This window comes from Octopus bimaculoides, chromosome 9 (genome assembly GCF_046866305.1).
Source record: "Octopus bimaculoides isolate indiv1 chromosome 9, ASM4686630v1, whole genome shotgun sequence".
NCBI classification, from domain to species: domain Eukaryota; kingdom Metazoa; phylum Mollusca; class Cephalopoda; order Octopoda; family Octopodidae; genus Octopus; species Octopus bimaculoides.
This window is the reverse complement of record NC_142936.1, coordinates 61,081,594-61,099,675: the sequence shown is the minus strand read 5'-3', so window position 1 is coordinate 61,099,675 and position 18,082 is coordinate 61,081,594. Positions and strand designations below refer to the sequence as shown.

General features: G+C 37.0%; 1 protein-coding gene across 1 annotated transcript in view; it reads right to left on the bottom strand.

Moving 5' to 3' along the window:
- LOC106881069 (methylmalonyl-CoA mutase, mitochondrial) overlaps positions 1 to 18,002 on the bottom strand; it is a 40,015-nt gene extending 22,013 nt beyond the window's left edge. Inside the window, exons 1-10 of the mRNA XM_089357596.1 lie at positions 17,830 to 18,002; positions 15,304 to 15,450; positions 14,235 to 14,366; positions 13,970 to 14,076; positions 8,839 to 9,022; positions 7,170 to 7,304; positions 6,494 to 6,611; positions 5,619 to 5,698; positions 3,871 to 3,999; positions 1,123 to 1,299 (exon numbers count right to left, since the gene is read on the bottom strand). Coding sequence (XP_089213722.1) covers positions 1,123 to 1,299; positions 3,871 to 3,999; positions 5,619 to 5,698; positions 6,494 to 6,611; positions 7,170 to 7,304; positions 8,839 to 9,022; positions 13,970 to 14,076; positions 14,235 to 14,366; positions 15,304 to 15,450; positions 17,830 to 17,883 — 1,263 coding nt within the window. The 5' untranslated portion in view covers positions 17,884 to 18,002. The remainder of the gene's footprint in view (positions 1 to 1,122; positions 1,300 to 3,870; positions 4,000 to 5,618; positions 5,699 to 6,493; positions 6,612 to 7,169; positions 7,305 to 8,838; positions 9,023 to 13,969; positions 14,077 to 14,234; positions 14,367 to 15,303; positions 15,451 to 17,829) is intronic.
- Positions 18,003 to 18,082: the final 80 nt, after the last annotated feature.

Genomic DNA, 18,082 nt, shown 5'->3' with positions numbered 1-18,082 from the left:
AGGAAAAATAATAAGAACAGTAATAAACGAGTGAAGAACAAATACATAGTGCATGTGTTTATTTGGCAAGAAAAAAAAATGACTATCTTGAAATACAACAATATATATATGTATGTATGTATGTATGTATGTATATATATATATATATATATATATATATATATATATATATATATATATATATATATATATATATATATATATATATACACACTACACACACACATACACTGTAAAGTGATTGGCATTTGGAAGGGCATCCAGCTGTAAAAATCATGCCAAAACTAACCTCGCCTGTGCTAGTGCCATGTAAAAAGTACTGAGTCCACTCTGCAGAGTGGTTGGTGTTAGGAAGGGCATCCAGTTGTAAAAACCCTGCCAAAACAGATAGAGTAGTATAGGGTAGTTTTTCTATCTGGCCAGCTCTTGTGAACCATCCTACCCATGCGTGCATGGAAGATGGACATTAAATGATGATAATGATGATACACATCAAGCTTCTTTCAGTTTCCATTTTACCAAATCCACTCACAAGACTAAATACTTTCGACACTCTACTGTTTCTGCCACTCCACTGCTTTCCCTGTTGATCAATATTTAAAAACACCATCAAAAACAGACCTAAAGTTCTACTAAAAATCATTCTATGATTGAAAGACATGACAAAACAAAATTTGTTTGGTAACAAAATGGACAAAACCTAAACTGAACACTAAATCAATGTTTTACAAGTAGAGTTTCAACTTGAATTGTTGTTTACAATTATCTTTAATCTTAAGTTCAACCAACAGGAATAGCAAAAGAAAAAAATACCAAACTAGCATTACAGAGAAAAAGCTAAACTTCTTCAGAGATAGGTTTAGGCAAATTACATGAGTGGTTAACAAAAGGAATCCAGTATAGAGATGACCTGCAAGATCCTCAACAGATGTCACTAACTTAGTGGTTCTTTTTCTTAAAAACAGTTATAAGGCTGGTAGAGAAACAGACTAACAAAGGATGGATATAAACACAGATGAGGTGTTCATAACTCCAGTAAACAAATATAATATTAGATTAAACAAACCTTTCTTTGCAATCAAATTCGTAACAAAAATGGATCACAGAGGTTTAAGAACAAACCTTAGGTATTCCAGATTCTTCTTGCAGAATGATTTGAGTATTTCTTGCTACACGTGCACTAAAAACGGTTGGTAAACCTAGGGCTTCATCAAAAGAATTTGTGTGAAGTGACTGTGTTCCTCCAAATAATGCTGCCATGGCCTCAATGGCTGTTCTGATAATATTATTGTGAGGATCCTAGAATAAAGAAAAGTGTTTTAAGTCAGTTTGCTAGAACACAGAATAGAGTCATTTTTAGGCACCCTCTGAGACAATCAACAAACTTATAAAACCTCCAGTAATACTAATAATCCTTTCTATTATAGGCACAAGGTTTGAAATGGAGGGGAGGGGCTAGTTAATTACATCGACCTTAGTGCAGATCCTCATAAAGTGAGGTATCACTTTGTGTGTATGTGTGTGTGTTATATATATATATATATATATATATATATACACATAATTAAGGGATCAGCAAATATTTGCTTCACCACATACTGAAATAGCAGCTAAAAAAGCTGAGACTCCAACAGATAGCATTACTTGTAACTCACAAAGGCAAAAACAAGAAGAAAAAAAACAATGAAAACTAATGAACTAATGCTATTTCTGAACTTCGGTATGTGGTGAAGCAAATATTTGCTGATCCCTTAATTATGTTTATAAATGTACTAGCAGAAATACCCGGCGTTGCCCGGGTTAAAGAGAATAATGAAATCTAGTAAAAGGAATGTCTGCTCCTGATGGAGTAAGAGGAATTCTTGGAATAAAGACGTCATCCCCTTTTGCACATCCAGAAAGAATGGTAGCCTCGATAACGTGTGACATCATTTTCTAAATAATGCTCATCTGTTATGTTCGGGTTCATCAACATCAAAAATATATGAATTTTCATGGGAGTTATGGCCGTTATGCAAAGAATATAATTTCCAAATTTCATAAAGATCCATTCAGTACTTTTGACGTAGTTTTGGATAAGAAAACAAATGACTAATGTGTGTGTTTGTGTGCATGTGTATGTGTGTGTGATGGGTGTATATATGTATAGATATCTGTATGCATGTATATATGTATATATGTGTACATATTACATGTACATCTATATATATATATATATATATATATATATATACACACATCTACACATATGTATACATATACATGTATGTATAGATTTATATATATATATATACATATATGTGTACATCTATATGTATACATATACATCTCTCTCTCTCTTTCTCTCTCTCTCTTTCTCTCTCTCTCTCTCTGAAAGTATCTGTCATTACAGTATCGAAATGGTGTACATATACATGTATATGTATACATATACATCTCTCTCTCTCTCTCTTTCTCTCTCTGTGAAAGTATCTGTCACTACAGTATCGAAATGTGATTGTTTCAGTTAGTGGAATAGTTTCATTTTTAAAGTGAAAGTATTTGACATGAGTGTTTTTGTTTCACTTTTGGCACGTAATACTTAAATAGTGGAGGAGATATTATGTTGCCGTGTGCTCGAACTCTGCAAGAAGTTAATAATTGTTTTTGACTAAAACACAACTGGAACCCTAAGTAAGGCATGTGTAAAATTTGAATGAAATTGGTTGCGTAGTTCTCGAGTTTTAGGGATTCACACAGACAGACAGACAGACAGACAGACACACATTCTCATTTTTATATATATAGATATGAACTTTTAAATAAGTTCTCCACTGATAATGGTGCTTACATACCGACGGGCTTGGTAAAAATTATTAATTGTTGATTTATTAATAAATTAATAAATTGATAAACCTTTACCCTTTTAATTTGTAATAATTATATATATATCATCATCATCGTTTAACGTCCGCTTTCCATGCTAGCATGGGTTGGACGATTTGACTGAGGACTGGTGAAACCGGATGGCAACACCAGGCTCCAGTCTGATTTGGCAGAGTTTCTACAGCTGGATGCCCTTCCTAACGCCAACCACTCAGAGAGTGTAGTGGGTGCTTTTACGTGTCACATATATATATATATATATATATATATATATACTAGTGGTCACTCTGGCACTCAGGGCTCTTCGGGCTTAGCCCAAGTATATTATTTTAAAAAGGGCCACACCATCAATGGAGAGTACTATGCCAACTTGCTGAAGCAGTTACAAAAGGCCATCAAGACTAAACACCCAGAAAAACTGACAAAAGGGGGTCTTGTTTCATCAGGACATTGCTCTGGCCATATTGTTGGTTTCAATGGCTGCTGTGCTTGACTGTCACTTTGAACTAGTTGATCACCTTTCCTATTCTTCTAATTTTGCCCCCACCTCACTGCCATCTGTTTTCTAACATAAATAAATCACTTGGCTGGGAACCAGTATCGCAGTGATAATGACGTTATATCTGTTGTTGACGGCGTCTTTGACCGAAGAATGAAAACTTTTTCACCAATAGGATCCAAGAGCACTGCAACAGTGAAGGAAGAAGTATGTGGACCACAAGAGGTACTATGTTGAAAAATAAACCCCATTTGGTCACATTCTGAGAGAGTATCTTGATCAGCCTATGAACTTTTCAACTGACCCTCATACATAATGTAGTCTTATATATTCTTTCAAAGATAACATGACCACAGTTTGAATGCCCTTGATTATAGGTCAAGTCAATCAAGGTTGACCTCTGCTAAACAACAATGAACATAAGTGGAGAGTAAAAAGAAATTATTAACACTGTACATGTTTTAACAAGTTTTGTTTAAAATAGTACTTAGGAAGAAAGTATTTACCTGCTCAGTCAAAGACCAACCAGAAGTTTGACAATGACAACGTAATAATTTGGATTTTGGATTGGTAGGATTAAACTTTTCCAATAGGTGAGCCCATAAACGCCTCCCAGCACGAAGTTTAGCAATCTCCTATAAACCAAAAAACATTAATTTATTAGCCATACAATTGTAACATTACATAAAACCATGCCATAAATATGTAAATGTGTCTCAATCTCATTTCAACTATTAGCCTTTTGTTCTTACCTCCAACATTCCTAAACTAATTTAGCACCAGAAGTATCATATTGAATCTCAGGTGATAACTATGGAATAATATTAAATCTCTTTATTACGATGAATTTCAGAAACTCCAAAATAAATACAAGTTCGGGCTTGAAGAAAAACATTCAAAAAACTTATCCCATATGTTAGGCAAGTTGTTGCTGGAATCTATCTCCTTTTTCTAATCATTACTTATTTAATATTAGTAGTAAGACTGGAGCTTAAGATATTTGTGGCCTAGCTCTCCATTGGTTGTGATGACTAGTGTTCTAGTTGCTTCAATCAACAGAACAGCCGGCTCATGAAATTAACATGCAAGTGGTTAAGCACTCCACAGATACATGTACCTTTAATGCAATTCTCAGGGAGATTCAAGTGTCAAGGCTGACCCATTGAACATGTACAACTCATTTTTGCCAGCTGAGTGGACTGGAGCAACATGAAATGTAGTGCCTTGCTCATGGACACAATGTACTGCTGGGAATTGAACTCATAACCTTACAATCATGAACCAAATACCCTAACCACTAAGCCATGCATCTTCACTTAAGATTTTTGAAGGTCTTCTTAAAAACTGCTGAGAAACGATAGAGTTGATGATAAGGATGATGCCTGACTTTGAGGGTTTAAATTGTAGTTACACATCAGAAAGGGTTTACTTTTTACTGATACATGCAGTAATTGTGTCCTAGTGCTGTTAAAGGAGTAATCCTAACTCCACTGAAGAAGCTTTTCACAGATGATGATGATTTCCTTAATTTCTAAACCTTAGATATTCCCCTTCCTGCATCCTAACACAAACTTTAAGAATTATATATTTTCTCAATGCCAACAGTGATTTCATATATATATATATATTGTTGGCATTCTGTCGCTTACAACGTCGTGGGTTCCAGTTGATCCGATCAACGGAACAGCCTGCTCGTGAAATGGAAATTAACGTGCAAGTGGCTGAGCACTCCACAGACACGTGTACCCTTAACGTAGTTCTCGGGGATATTCAGAGTGACACAGTGTGACAAGGCTGACCCTTTAAATTACAGGCACAACAGAAACAGGAAGTAAGAGTGAGAGAAAGTTGTGGTGAAAGAGTACAGCAGGGTTCGCCGCCATCCCCTGCCGGAGCCTTGTGTAGCTTTAGGTGTTTTCACTCAATAAACACTCACAACGCCCGGTCTGGGAATCGAAACTGCGATCCTATGACTGCGAGTCCGCTGCCCTAACCACTGGGCCATTGCGTCTCCACGGTGAACTTCTAATGCATATATAAAGAATTAATATAAACAGCTATGTGCAATGTGATACCATAAAGGAAAAATTCAATCATCACTAAGTGTGACTAAGGACGCCAGTGCACCTACATTTCTAGAAATAAGAGTTAAAATATTCTTAATGCTGTAGGAAGAGTGTAGACATACATGCTGTTAATCCTATTTAAGGTTCATATATATTACAGAAGGTTCACATAGGATTATAATACTCACCATATAGAAATTCATGCCAATTCCCCAGAAAAATGAGAGACGTGGGGCAAATTTATCAATATCAAGACCTCGACTGATACCTATGGTAATGAAAATATGAGTCCAGAATAAAGCAAATACATTACAGTTTCAATTTCATACTGCTAAATATTTGAAGAATGAAAAATGCAGGTACAGAATGTAAGAATATTAAGTATTTAACCTGGAAAAGTACAGAACAAGCAGTAACTAACCATGAAAAAGTACAGGACAAAAAGAAAAAAAAAGTTTAAATATTGCTGCTGAAGTTAGAATTTAAAAACTAAAATAGTGATAAAGGTACTTTTATATTTTTTTTTTATTTTTACTTTTATAACCCCTACGTTGTTTTTAAAGAGCTAGGGAGTTATTTCTACATTTTGCACTCAATTTGTTCATTAGCCTTCAGATTTTTGATTTTTTTTTTTAAACTGTAAATAGAAAATACTTAGTTATCTGATAATGCAAACTTTAAAGAAATTATTTCTTTTGTTTCTGTAAAATAATTTTTGTTTTACAATTTTTTTTTACTCTTTTGAATTACATATATTCTACATGAATTTAATTTTATAACACAATATCTGTGATTTAAAATTCCTGGATAAATGAGTTTTACTAAGAAAAGAAAATTTTTAAAAATATTATACTAAAACAATGCACACACATTTTATGAATAATTTCAGAAATTTGTTTAGCAAATTCTAACTTCAGCAGCAATATTTAAAATTTTTTTTTTCCCCTATATTTTTCCAGGCTTAATTACTGATTGTTCTGTACTTTTCCAGGTTCAATACTTAGGAATAAATATTCTAGGATTCTGCACCTGCATTTTTCATTTTAGCCCACATTCAACTGACCTGTTCTGATATATTCCAACCCGTCAGCTATAGTAAATGCCAATTCAAGCACAGCATCAGCACCAGCTTCTTGGATGTGATATCCCGAAATGGAAATTGAATTAAACCGTGGCATGAACTAAGAAACAACAAAATCCAATAGTTAATTTCATTTTCTCATTTAAAATAAATAGTCTTTATAGAAACAATGAGAAAAAAAAAGCAACAGTTATTTTTTGTTTTAAGTGTTTTTAGCAAAAGATCATTAATACAATCTTAAGTTAATCATCAAATATGCATCAATGCATGCATAGATACTATTTAATGACCTAGACATTTTACAATATATGTATGAGAGTGCGTATATATGTGTAAATATATATATATATATATATATATATATATATATATATATATATATAAATGCGAATGTATGTGTTTAGCCCCAAAAAACTTGGGAATGGTGTATCCTCAAGAAAAAGGAATTTGATTTGGACATTAAACGATGATGATGATGTGTACACTCACAGGCATCCACACAGCCGTGTGTAGTAGGGTCAGACATATGAAAGATTTGAAGTGAAGAGATAACTGCAGGTCTTCTAAGACACAAAATTGTAAAAGTCATACAGAAATATGAAATAAAATATTTTAACAAATGCTAATAAAAATGTATTCATGAAATTCTAAGACCTACCTTCGATGTATATTCAAAAATATCACCTATTATTTTCATTGAGGGTTCTGGAGGGAAAATGTAAGTATTTCGCACCATAAACTCTTTCAAAATATCATTTTGTATTGTTCCAGCCAGATTAGTCTGTTTTCCACCCTGAAAGAAAAGAAGATTAAATATTCAAATGAATATTCTTTGCATCGCTTCTTTCTTCTATTTGAAAAGGGAATTTTTCCCGAAATATAAGATCGTTAAACAAACTCTATCAGATAATACAATATCCTTTCTCATCATTTGCATTTATTGATATTACCTTACATATTTTACCTAACCTGCACTGCTCAAAGATTTTTTTTTTTTCAGACATTTATCTCAAATATTCAATCTTTAGTATAAAATAAAATTTGTATTATACTAAATAGACAAAAGCTTGAATAAATCCTATCTTACATACCCCTGTACCTTATTGTAAATTTATTTCTCATACTGGACATGTAAAAGGTGTAGTAGTATCACAGGAAAGTTAACAAAGAATATAGTCTTTGTGTGTCGGATGTGCAGGTACAATAAGCACTAAAAATGCACAGACAGTAGACTCACTCAAATGCTAGGGGGAAGGGATGCATTAGAAGTAATAGCTTCTGTTACCTAGGAGTCCAAGTTAGCAGTGGTGGAAAAAGTTCTGAAAATGTAGTTACTAGAATAAGAAAAGGCTGGGTGAAGTTCAGAGAGCTTCTAACTTTGCTGACAACTAAGGGTGAAAAACAGATTGCATGATGCCTGTGTATGTACAGCTATGCTACATGACAGTGAAACATGAGCTAAGACTACAGAGGACTTGTGAAGGCTTGAAAGAAATGAAGCTAGCATGTTCTGCTGGATGGGTAATGTCAAAGTGCATGCACAACAGCGTATAAATGATTTAAGCAGAAAACTGGGTATAAAGAGGTATTAGATGTGTGCAAGAGAGAAAATTGCACTGATTTGATCATATGATGTGTATGGATGAGGACAGCTGTGTAAAGAAGTGCCGAGCTTTAACTGTGGAACAAAGTGATGAGAAACAATCTCACCAAGAGGCATTTTTTGTTCTTGTAGTACTTCATAACAGTTTTGTAATGATATTGTAGTAACGCCGTGCGCATGCGTAGTCTCACGCATGCGTTAAATTCAACAACCAAGCTTTCCCGCTTTGATCGATCTCTTTCTTGCTGGCCAGTGATTGAGCAAGGACGTGTCTAGCTGTCTCTCCATCTTTCAAACTCACGCTAGACAGCTCACATCAATATACCAACATCCCAACAACCATGTTCTCATACACCGAAGACATCTCAACAAACAAGATTAAAGATGTATAATTTCCACCATGAATAAATATTGTTATGTTGATAGTTTGGAGTTCAGCGTTCCGTTCAAATTCTTAATTTAATATAGGAAAGTCAGGTGTACATCTAATGATGTATAACCCACTTTCCTATAAAGTGGTGACCCTCCGACGTGATTCAAACATGCAGCCCGCTGAGCTAAAATAACAACTATTTCTATATAACTGATAACCAACATTCCTATAATATTATCAATCTGAAAATTGTACATTTACCATTCACTGTATTTCGACAGGTTTTTTTATTATTATTGTTTAAAAATTAGATTAAGAAAACTGTTTACCTCTTGAACAGATAGAATTTACCTGCTCTTCAGCTGCAACAACATACATAGCCATAATAGGCAGCACAGCACCATTCATTGTCATTGATGTACTGATCTTTTCCAAAGGAATGCCATCAAAGAGAAGTTTGGTATCTTCCACAGAATCAATAGCAACACCAGCCATTCCAACATCTCCAGTCACACGAGGATTATCAGAATCATAACTGTAAAGTATAAACAATATATTCCGTTACAATCCAATGATTACTTATAGTCAATTTTCTCTATAAAATTTCAGTCTTTCACGTTCTGTTCACATTTGAAGATGATTTAGTACAATCCTTCAAGTTCCTGTTTTATAAACTACCAAATCTTTCTTGCCATTGTTTGAATAAGATGAAACAGCTTATTTTGAAACATTAAGTTTCAAACAGAATTTTAACAGTCACAATAATTGTCCTATAAATTATATAAAAATATGATTTTAAAGTGTGTTAATACAGAAAAGGCTCTGAAAAACCCTCAGCTCACAATGTAGTTTAACATAAGGTAAATATCTTATACTTAGTGAAATTATTATACAATAACATTCAAAATTTCACTTAACTTTCTAAATTGGCATGACAAGCTATCATTGTCATGAACACCACCCTTTAGCCTCCAAGCTGGTACACGTTGGACAATATAACTGGCCTGAGGATTGCATCATACTTCAAAATCTGCTTTGGCATAGTTCCTACAGCTGGATACCCTTCCTCATACAAAGCTACATACATACATATATATATATTAATTATTCTTTAACAAGAGTAGTTTTGACAGTGACTTTGAAGTTTTAGCCAGCCATAATATCATCAGATGATGGCTTAAGCTGGTCAAAACTTGGAAGACACTGTCAATACCATTCTTGTTTGAGAATATGTATTTTACAAAAAGTATTGAGTTATCATTTTGCTTAAATTGTTCTTATAATAACGGTACACGACACTGCTTTTCCCCTTCCCAGGCTACAGGCCCACACCCCCAACACCCATACTGTTAGGATTGGCACTCTCAACGTCGGCACGCTGAAAGGTAGATCTGGTGAAATTGTTGAGATGCTTGAACGGAGATGCGTAGATATGTGCTGCATCCAGGAAGTATGATGGAGAGGAGGTTCTGCAAGGTTCCTCACAGGCAAAGAACACAGGTACAAGATTTTCTGGGCAGGGAACACTGACGGGGTCGGGGGCGTAGGAATACTTCTAGCGGAGAAATGGGTGGATAAGGTAATCGAGGTCGTTAGAGTAAGTGACAGAGTACTTAAGATCAGACTAGTGCTTCATCATAGATTAGCTACTGTCATCTCAGCCTATGCACCTCAACCTGGGCTACCAGATGGTCTGAAAGACCAATTCTATGACACCCTCTTGCAAACTACCTCGTCGACGAGTGACAGGGACCTTCTCTTTGTGGCTGGAGACTTCAACGGTCATGTCGGACGTCGTGCTGGGGGCTTCCATGGCATACATGGAGGCTATGGCTTCGGTTCCCGCAACGAGGAGGGAACCAGACTGCTGGAGTTCTGTGATGCAACCAATCTTATGGTCTGCAATACCAACTTCAGGAAACCTGCCAGTCACCTAGTCACCTACCGCTCCGGCAGACACTCTAGCCAAATCGACTACATCCTCGCCAGAAATAGGGAAAGAGGGCGGCTTATAAATGCCAAAACCTACCCTGGCGAAGAATGTACCCCACAACATAGATTAGTAGTTAGCGACTTTGGGATCAAGGCAAAATGGGTGCCCAAAATTAGACAGGCTTGGAGAAGAAGGGTGTGGAAGCTTAAAGACCCTGCAAACGGACAGAGACTTAGAGACAAGTTACTTGAAGCATTTAACGAAATAGAAGGGGATATAGCATCATACAACGTGGAAGACAATTGGAGATTTCTGCGGGACAACCTGTTGAAAGCCACCGACCAGATTTGTGGGTGGTGTAAGGTCCCCTCCCAACCCAGAGTAACGTGGTGGTGGAACAAGGAGGTAGACAGGGCTATTAGACAAAAGAAACAGGCTTGGAAGGACTGGAAGAACGGTGGTAGCAGGGAATTGTACCAATGTGCCAGAAGGGAGGCTAGGCGACAGGTTTATTTAGCCAGAGGGGAAGCAGATAAGGAAAGATTTGCCAATGTTCTGCGCCGTGAGGACCAAAGACTCGAGGTATTTCGTGTTGCAAGACAGTGTAGGAGAGAGAATAGTGATGTTGTAGGAGAGAAATGTGTTCGCATGGATGATGGTACGCTTGCATTAAATGAGGATGCAAAGAAAGAGGTCTGGAGATGCCACTACGATAGATTGCTTAATAAAGAGAATGAATGGGAGAAAGAGAGCCTGCCTTATGTCGACCCAATAGAGGGACCAGCTATCCGAGTTGATAGTACCAGGGTAGATAAAGCAATTAAGAGTATGAAGACCGGGAAAGCCCCCGGCCCATCAGGAATCACTGCAGAGATGCTCAAAATATCTGGCAGTGTTGGCTATAGCCTAGTCACCCGTATTACGAACCAGGTGATACACGAAGGAGTCATACCCTATGACTGGTGTAGCAGCATCATAGTCAACTGCTACAAAGGTAAAGGGGACGCTTTAGATACAAATAATTACAGAGGCATCAAGCTGTTAGATCAGGTTATGAAAGTTACAGAGAGGGTCATAGCCCAACTAATTAGGGAGCGAATCAATTTAGATGAGATGCAGTTTGGGTTCGTGCCAGGTAAAAGCACTACTGATGCCTTATTTCTAGTGAGACAGTTGCAGGAGAAATACCTAGCTAAGGATAAACCTCTGTACCTGGCTTTCGTTGACATGGAGAAAGCCTTTGACAGGGTCCCCCGATCCCTTATCTGGTGGTCAATGAGGAAACTTGGGATAGAAGAATGGTTAGTGAGAGCTGTGCGAGCCATGTACAGAGATGCTGCCAGTAAGGTGAGGGTTGGAAATGAGTACAGCAATGAATTCCGGGTAGAGGTAGGGGTCCACCAAGGTTCCGTCCTCAGCCCCCTATTATTTACCATAGTCCTCCAGGCAATCACAGAGGAGTTCAAGACAGGTTGCCCCTGGGAGCTCCTCTATGCTGATGACCTTGCCCTAATTGCGGAGTCACTATCAGAACTAGAGGAGAAGTTTCAGGTGTGGAAGCAAGGTCTAGAATTGAAGGGCCTTAGAGTCAACCTAGCTAAAACCAAAATCCTAATAAGTAGGAAGGTAGATAAAACACAAACCCCTTCAGGTAGATGGCCCTGCTCAGTATGTAGAAAAGGAGTAGGTAGTAACTCTATAAGATGTACCCGGTGCAAGCTATGGACACATAAGAGGTGCAGCAACATCAAAGGCAGGTTAACTAGCAAGTTAGTTTTTGTTTGTGGCAGATGTTCAGGTGCAATAAAGACTGCAAACAAACAGGAAACAACTTCTATCTCATTCCAGGGTGAAAAACTAGAGGTAGTCGATAGCTTCCGCTATCTGGGCGACCAAGTTAGTAGTGGGGGTGGGTGCGCTGAAAGTGTAGCTGCTAGAATAAGAATAGCCTGGGCAAAGTTTAGAGAGCTCTTACCCCTGCTGGCGACAAAGGGACTCTCACTCAGAGTAAAAGGCAGACTGTATGACGCATGCGTACGAACAACCATGCTACATGGCAGTGAAACATGGGCTGTAACTGCTGAGGACATACGTAAGCTCGCAAGGAATGAAGCCAGTATGCTCCGTTGGATGTGTAATGTCAATGTAAATACCCGTCAGAGTGTAAGTATCTTGAGAGAAAAGCTGAACATTAGAAGCATCAGTTGTGGCGTGCAAGAGAAACGATTGCGCTGGTATGGACATGTGGTGAGAATGGAGGAGGATAGCTGCGTGAAAAAGTGCCACACCCTAACAGTTGAGGGAACCCGTGGAAGAGGTAGGCCCAGGAAGACCTGGGCTGAGGTGGTGAGGCAAGACCTTCGTACATTGGGCCTCACCGAGGCGATGACTACGGACCGAGACCTTTGGAAATGGGATGTGCGTGAGAAGACCCGGCAAGCCAAGTAAGATCGTTGCCAGTGCCCCTGGACTGGTTCTTGTGCGGGTGGCACATGAGATGCACCATTTTGAGCGTGGCCGTTGCCAGTACCGCCTGACTGGCTCCTGTAGGATTTTCGAGCGAGATCGTTGCCAGTGCCCCTGGACTGGCTTGTGCGGGTGGCACATAAAAGACACCATTTCGAGCGTGGCCGTTTTCGTGCGGGTGACACGTAAAAGCACCCACTACACTCTCTGAGTGGTTGGCGTTAGGAAGGGCATCCAGCTGTAGAAACTCTGCCAAATCGGACTGGAGCCTGGTGTTGCCATCCGGTTTCACCAGTCCTCAGTCAAATCGTCCAACCCATGCTAGCATGGAAAGCGGACGTTAAACGATGATGATGATGATGATGATATATATATATATATATATATAGGAGAGTATTGTAGTTTGCTTGAAGCATTGTGTATTATTTGTAAAGAATAAAAAGTTTAGGAAGGTATAACAATGCAATATAGAACAAAAAATATCATCGGACTACAGTTTACCAAGTTACAACAGGTATACAGTCCATTTTTTGTTCTATATTGCATTGTTATACCTTCCTAAACTTTTTATTCTTTATATATATATATCACCATCATCATCATATAACATCCGTTTTTCCATGCATGAGTTAATCAGTATGACAGCTTCCATAATTTGTTTTGACATTGTTTTTACAGCTGGATGCCCTTCCAACCACTTTACAAAATAATGCTTTATATGCAGCATCATCACCAGTGCTTTTACATGGTACCATCACCAGTGCTTTTTACATGGCTCCAGCGCCAGTACTTTTAACATGGTATCAGCACAGACAGGGTCAGCAAATATCTTGCAAGACAAGAAACCCCGAGGAAAGAAGGGAGTAGTACTGAGGGAGTGTGACTTTGTGCCAGTTGAGATATTTATGCACTAAATACATTAAGCCGATTAACCTCAAACCAACTGAGCTGCAAGCATAATAGTTCTGTTTTTTAGGAATGAGGCCACAATATATCCACTTCTTTTAGAAGTATATTTCCTTTTTGTCTATATCAACAAAACTTTGTTTTCAGATAAAATGACCAAACATTAGGGATACAAACCCTCTGTGTGTTGGTAGATCAAATGCAACACTTAATCCTTGTTGTCCAGCTGCAATGTTTGATCTGTAAAACTTGTTACTTTCTTCAACTGTACTAAAACCAGCGTACTGTTAAAAAATAAAGAATAAAACTTTCTAAGTCATTAAGAAACAATTCAAACAATTTTTTTTAATAATTCTATCATCAACAATAACATCTATTTTATTTTTATCATTTCATGCAAACATTGGTTTGAAACCAATACATTAAATAAAAGACACTTTACCTGACGAATGGTCCAAGGTCTATAGGTATACATAGTTGTGTAAGGTCCACGTGTATAAGGATATTTGCCAGGAATTTCATCTTTGATATGTTCAGTATCTTCTCTTGTGTACACAGGTTTGATATTTATACCCTGAATAGCAAAAATGAAACAGTACACAAAAGAGTGATCCTAATTTTTTTTTGATTATCAATAACTTACACAAAAATATAAGTACAACTTTTGATCTGAAAACATAACATATATAAATAGCAAATTATTGTAACAAACAGATTACTAAATATTCATAATACAAAATAATAAAAATATATATTCAAAGTTAAAATCTAGGGGTTGACCCAATTTACTATTTTGCTTGCATGAACCACTAAAAATCTTATATACACCCCCAGGGGTCATGCAGACCCTGGTTGAGAACCACTGATACAGATGGATATTTGCTAATTAGAGATCTGATTTAAATAAATGCCTTGCATCAACCTTCTTACAAGGAATAAATTCTAATATCACTTGGCCTGCACTGAAAGAATTACAAATAAAAACCATTATTATTACTTTTAATCATAAAACAATGGCAGTTGTTAATTTAAGTAAATTTTTATGTAAACATAATGGGGTATGATTACTTAGAAAGAAATTTTATTTCAATGTAACTCTTTAATAATGAAATTTAAACTTTGTGATTGACAAGCTTGCTTCCCAACTATAATGGTCTTCAATTTAGTCCTACTACATAACATCTTGGGCAAGTGTGTTCTACGAAAGGCCTCAGACTAAGTGAAGCCTTATGAGCAGTAGACAGAAGCTTAAAAAAGCAGATTATAAATCCCTTGTCTTGATATCAAGCGATGGTGTTCATTTCTTGGCTTTCCATGTAAAGTATGTCTGACCATGGGGAAATATTACCTAGTCTGGAAACAAGTGAGGGCTGGCAACAGAAAGGGCATCTGGCCTTAGAAAATCCACTGCAATTCCATCTGATCCATTCAAACATGGGAAGGTGAACATTACATGATGATGATGATGAAATTGAAAATAAATACAAGAAAAAAAACTAATAAAAAGTTACCTCAGGAGTTCTCCACATAAGAGTTTCTTCTGGATCTTTTCCTTTTAGTTCCTTTGTAGCACCAGCTTTCCATTCAGGGTCAAGTGGCACATGGTGAACCCACCAATTGGACAGGCAACCAGAAGAGGCATTCAACACAGCTGGTAACTAAAAAAGTAAACATTTATAAAGTTTGGAGTTAAAGACTACATTTTGTCATTTGTCATTTTCAATAAATATTTAATTAAATTCTTATATAAATTCCACTTGGTAACTCACAAAACCTAATTATCTAATGCATTTGGGCTGTCTTATATCCATTTTCCATATGAGCATAACAGAAATATTTTTCATGAAACATAACAGTAGGAAAACTTTTCATTTTACTCACCTCTTTTATATATATAGCTATTAGACAAATGGCAGAATTTCTGTATAACATCTTTATTTTTGAAAATGTTACAATGTTAGGGCACAGTAGAAGTCAGTGTTTAGGGTAGGCACTGCTGTGCAGTTTTAGTAGTTAGTCCACTTTACAACTATGCGGTTTGGGGTTCAATCCCACATCACAGCAGTTTGCACAAGTGTCTTCTGCAAGACTCAGGTCAGCCAAAGCCTTTCAAGTGAAATTTGAGAAACTGAAACTGTATGAGACCTGAATAGCAAGACCTCCCCTGTTGTTGGGAAATAGACTTCATTTGGCACACAGTTCAACAGCAACACATGACCCATGGATGCATTTAGTAAAGTTCACTCTGTTGTAAGCATTAGGGCCAAATACCTGGTCTAAAGATAACTCTCTCCTTTTGTTTCTACTAGTGTTGGAAACCTGAATTAAGTCGTCCGGAATGCTCCTCTCCTTCTCACTAAGTAATGAAAATTTTTTCAAAAGCTTAATTTCCAGTGTTAATCTCTTATTCATTCTGCCGCAGCTCAATGGGACATATTGTCAAATGGAGAGATTTTTAAAATAATTTCAGTTTCAGCAGCTACACTATACTTCAGTATTCACCTAACATGTTTAAACTAATTTCAGTTATGCTTAAGTGAGTCTTACAAACTGAGACTTAATTTAGTATAACATCTAGTGCTTTTTTTTTTTTTTCGCATGGTGGAGTGTCTTTGAAAGTAAAAACCTATGCCATGATAGAGCAAGACTTCCATTTTAAACCATTCACCTTTGTTAACTTTTGACTGTTGTATTTTGTTCATTTGATTTTCTTTTGCATGTCTTCTTGTAACTTTGAAATTGTCTCCCCTCGTACGAGACACAGTTGACAGTGTATCCCAGGTAAGAGTTTTACAAACGAAAAAATGAAAGGGCACATCGGACAATGTAGTTCTAGATCCGCAAAACGAAGATATGGTCATAGCTAGAACGTCATCGACCATGAATTTGCTTGATCAGAGCAAAATATTATGGTAAGTACATGTGACAAGAACATCAATAAACTACCATTTACATAAGCACACATCTGAGAAATGAATTTTTAAGACGTAAAAGGCTTATGTAACATGAAAAATACATATATTTAAATTGGTTTCAGATTTTGGCACAAAGCCAGTAAGCTTAGGGGAGGGGGTAAGTCGATGACATTGACACTGGTGGTTAACTGGTACTTATTTTATCGACTTTGAAAGGATGATATGCAAAGTCGACCTCCGCGAAATTTCAACTCATTACGTAAAGACGGATGAAATGACGCAAAGCATTTCGCCAGCTCGCCGCCTCTTCGTGTATTTAAATAGAAATTCCATTTTCATTTATGGAACAAATTCGATTTTCTAATGTGCACCCCCACCCCACCCCCCGACTGAGGTCGTGCAGATAACAGGTTAGCTTGTTGGTAATCTCTTGTCCACGTGTGTGTTGCAGGGCCGGCGATAGGAAGTGTGGGGTCCAATTAGAGAATTGTCAGTGGGGCCCTCTACTCAACAAAAGCTGGAAATTGAGGTTTTATGTTTCGTGTAGTATGTCGGTCCCAGCCAAAACAGCGTTGACGGCCCCACCTTTAGCCACAATGATAGACTAAAAGTTGAAAGCTCCTATCATAGTTTTAATGTTTTATTCCAAGTCAAGATAATTACTTACATACTGTTTATGAATAGGCCTTCTAAAAACAGATTTTTCTAACTTTTTATAGAAGTCTTTCAAAATCATTTCAAAGTCAATGGCTTTTTTGTAATGCCATTGTCTATAGATAACATCGCCAACTTATTTACTCTCTCATGTAAAATTTTTGAGCGAAGGTGTTTTAGTCAGCTTAAGTTGTGAAAAACTTCTTTCACCTGGTGCGACTATTGCGCAGATTGTTAAGTAAATCTTCAAAAGATTAGGAAATGCTTAATACATCATAGCGTCCTCCGCTCAAACGTGTGCACGGAGCCCAATATTTACGTGTTAATCTTTATAGCTTTGTGTGCTTCGAGGTCCACTATTCCATACACACACACACACATATATATATATATATACACATATACATATAGGTAAGCGTGGCAACCTACATATATATATATAATGATCTTTACATCAAAATACAATACCTTTTTCGCAGCAATCCAGCCGTGACTCTGTAATGTTGACCGAAATCTCAGCATATTAAACTGTGCTTCGGAGTGTGTCAAACTGGGACTTCAAACAAGTCTGCTTGTTAATAATTTGAGAAATGAGCAGAGGTTAATCCAGGACACCCCACATCTTCCTGTCGGTTTAATGTAGATTCGTAAACGATCTAGGAGCTAGGAACATCAGTTTCGTAGACAGTCGAGCAAACGAGTTAGATATTAGTTTTAGAGA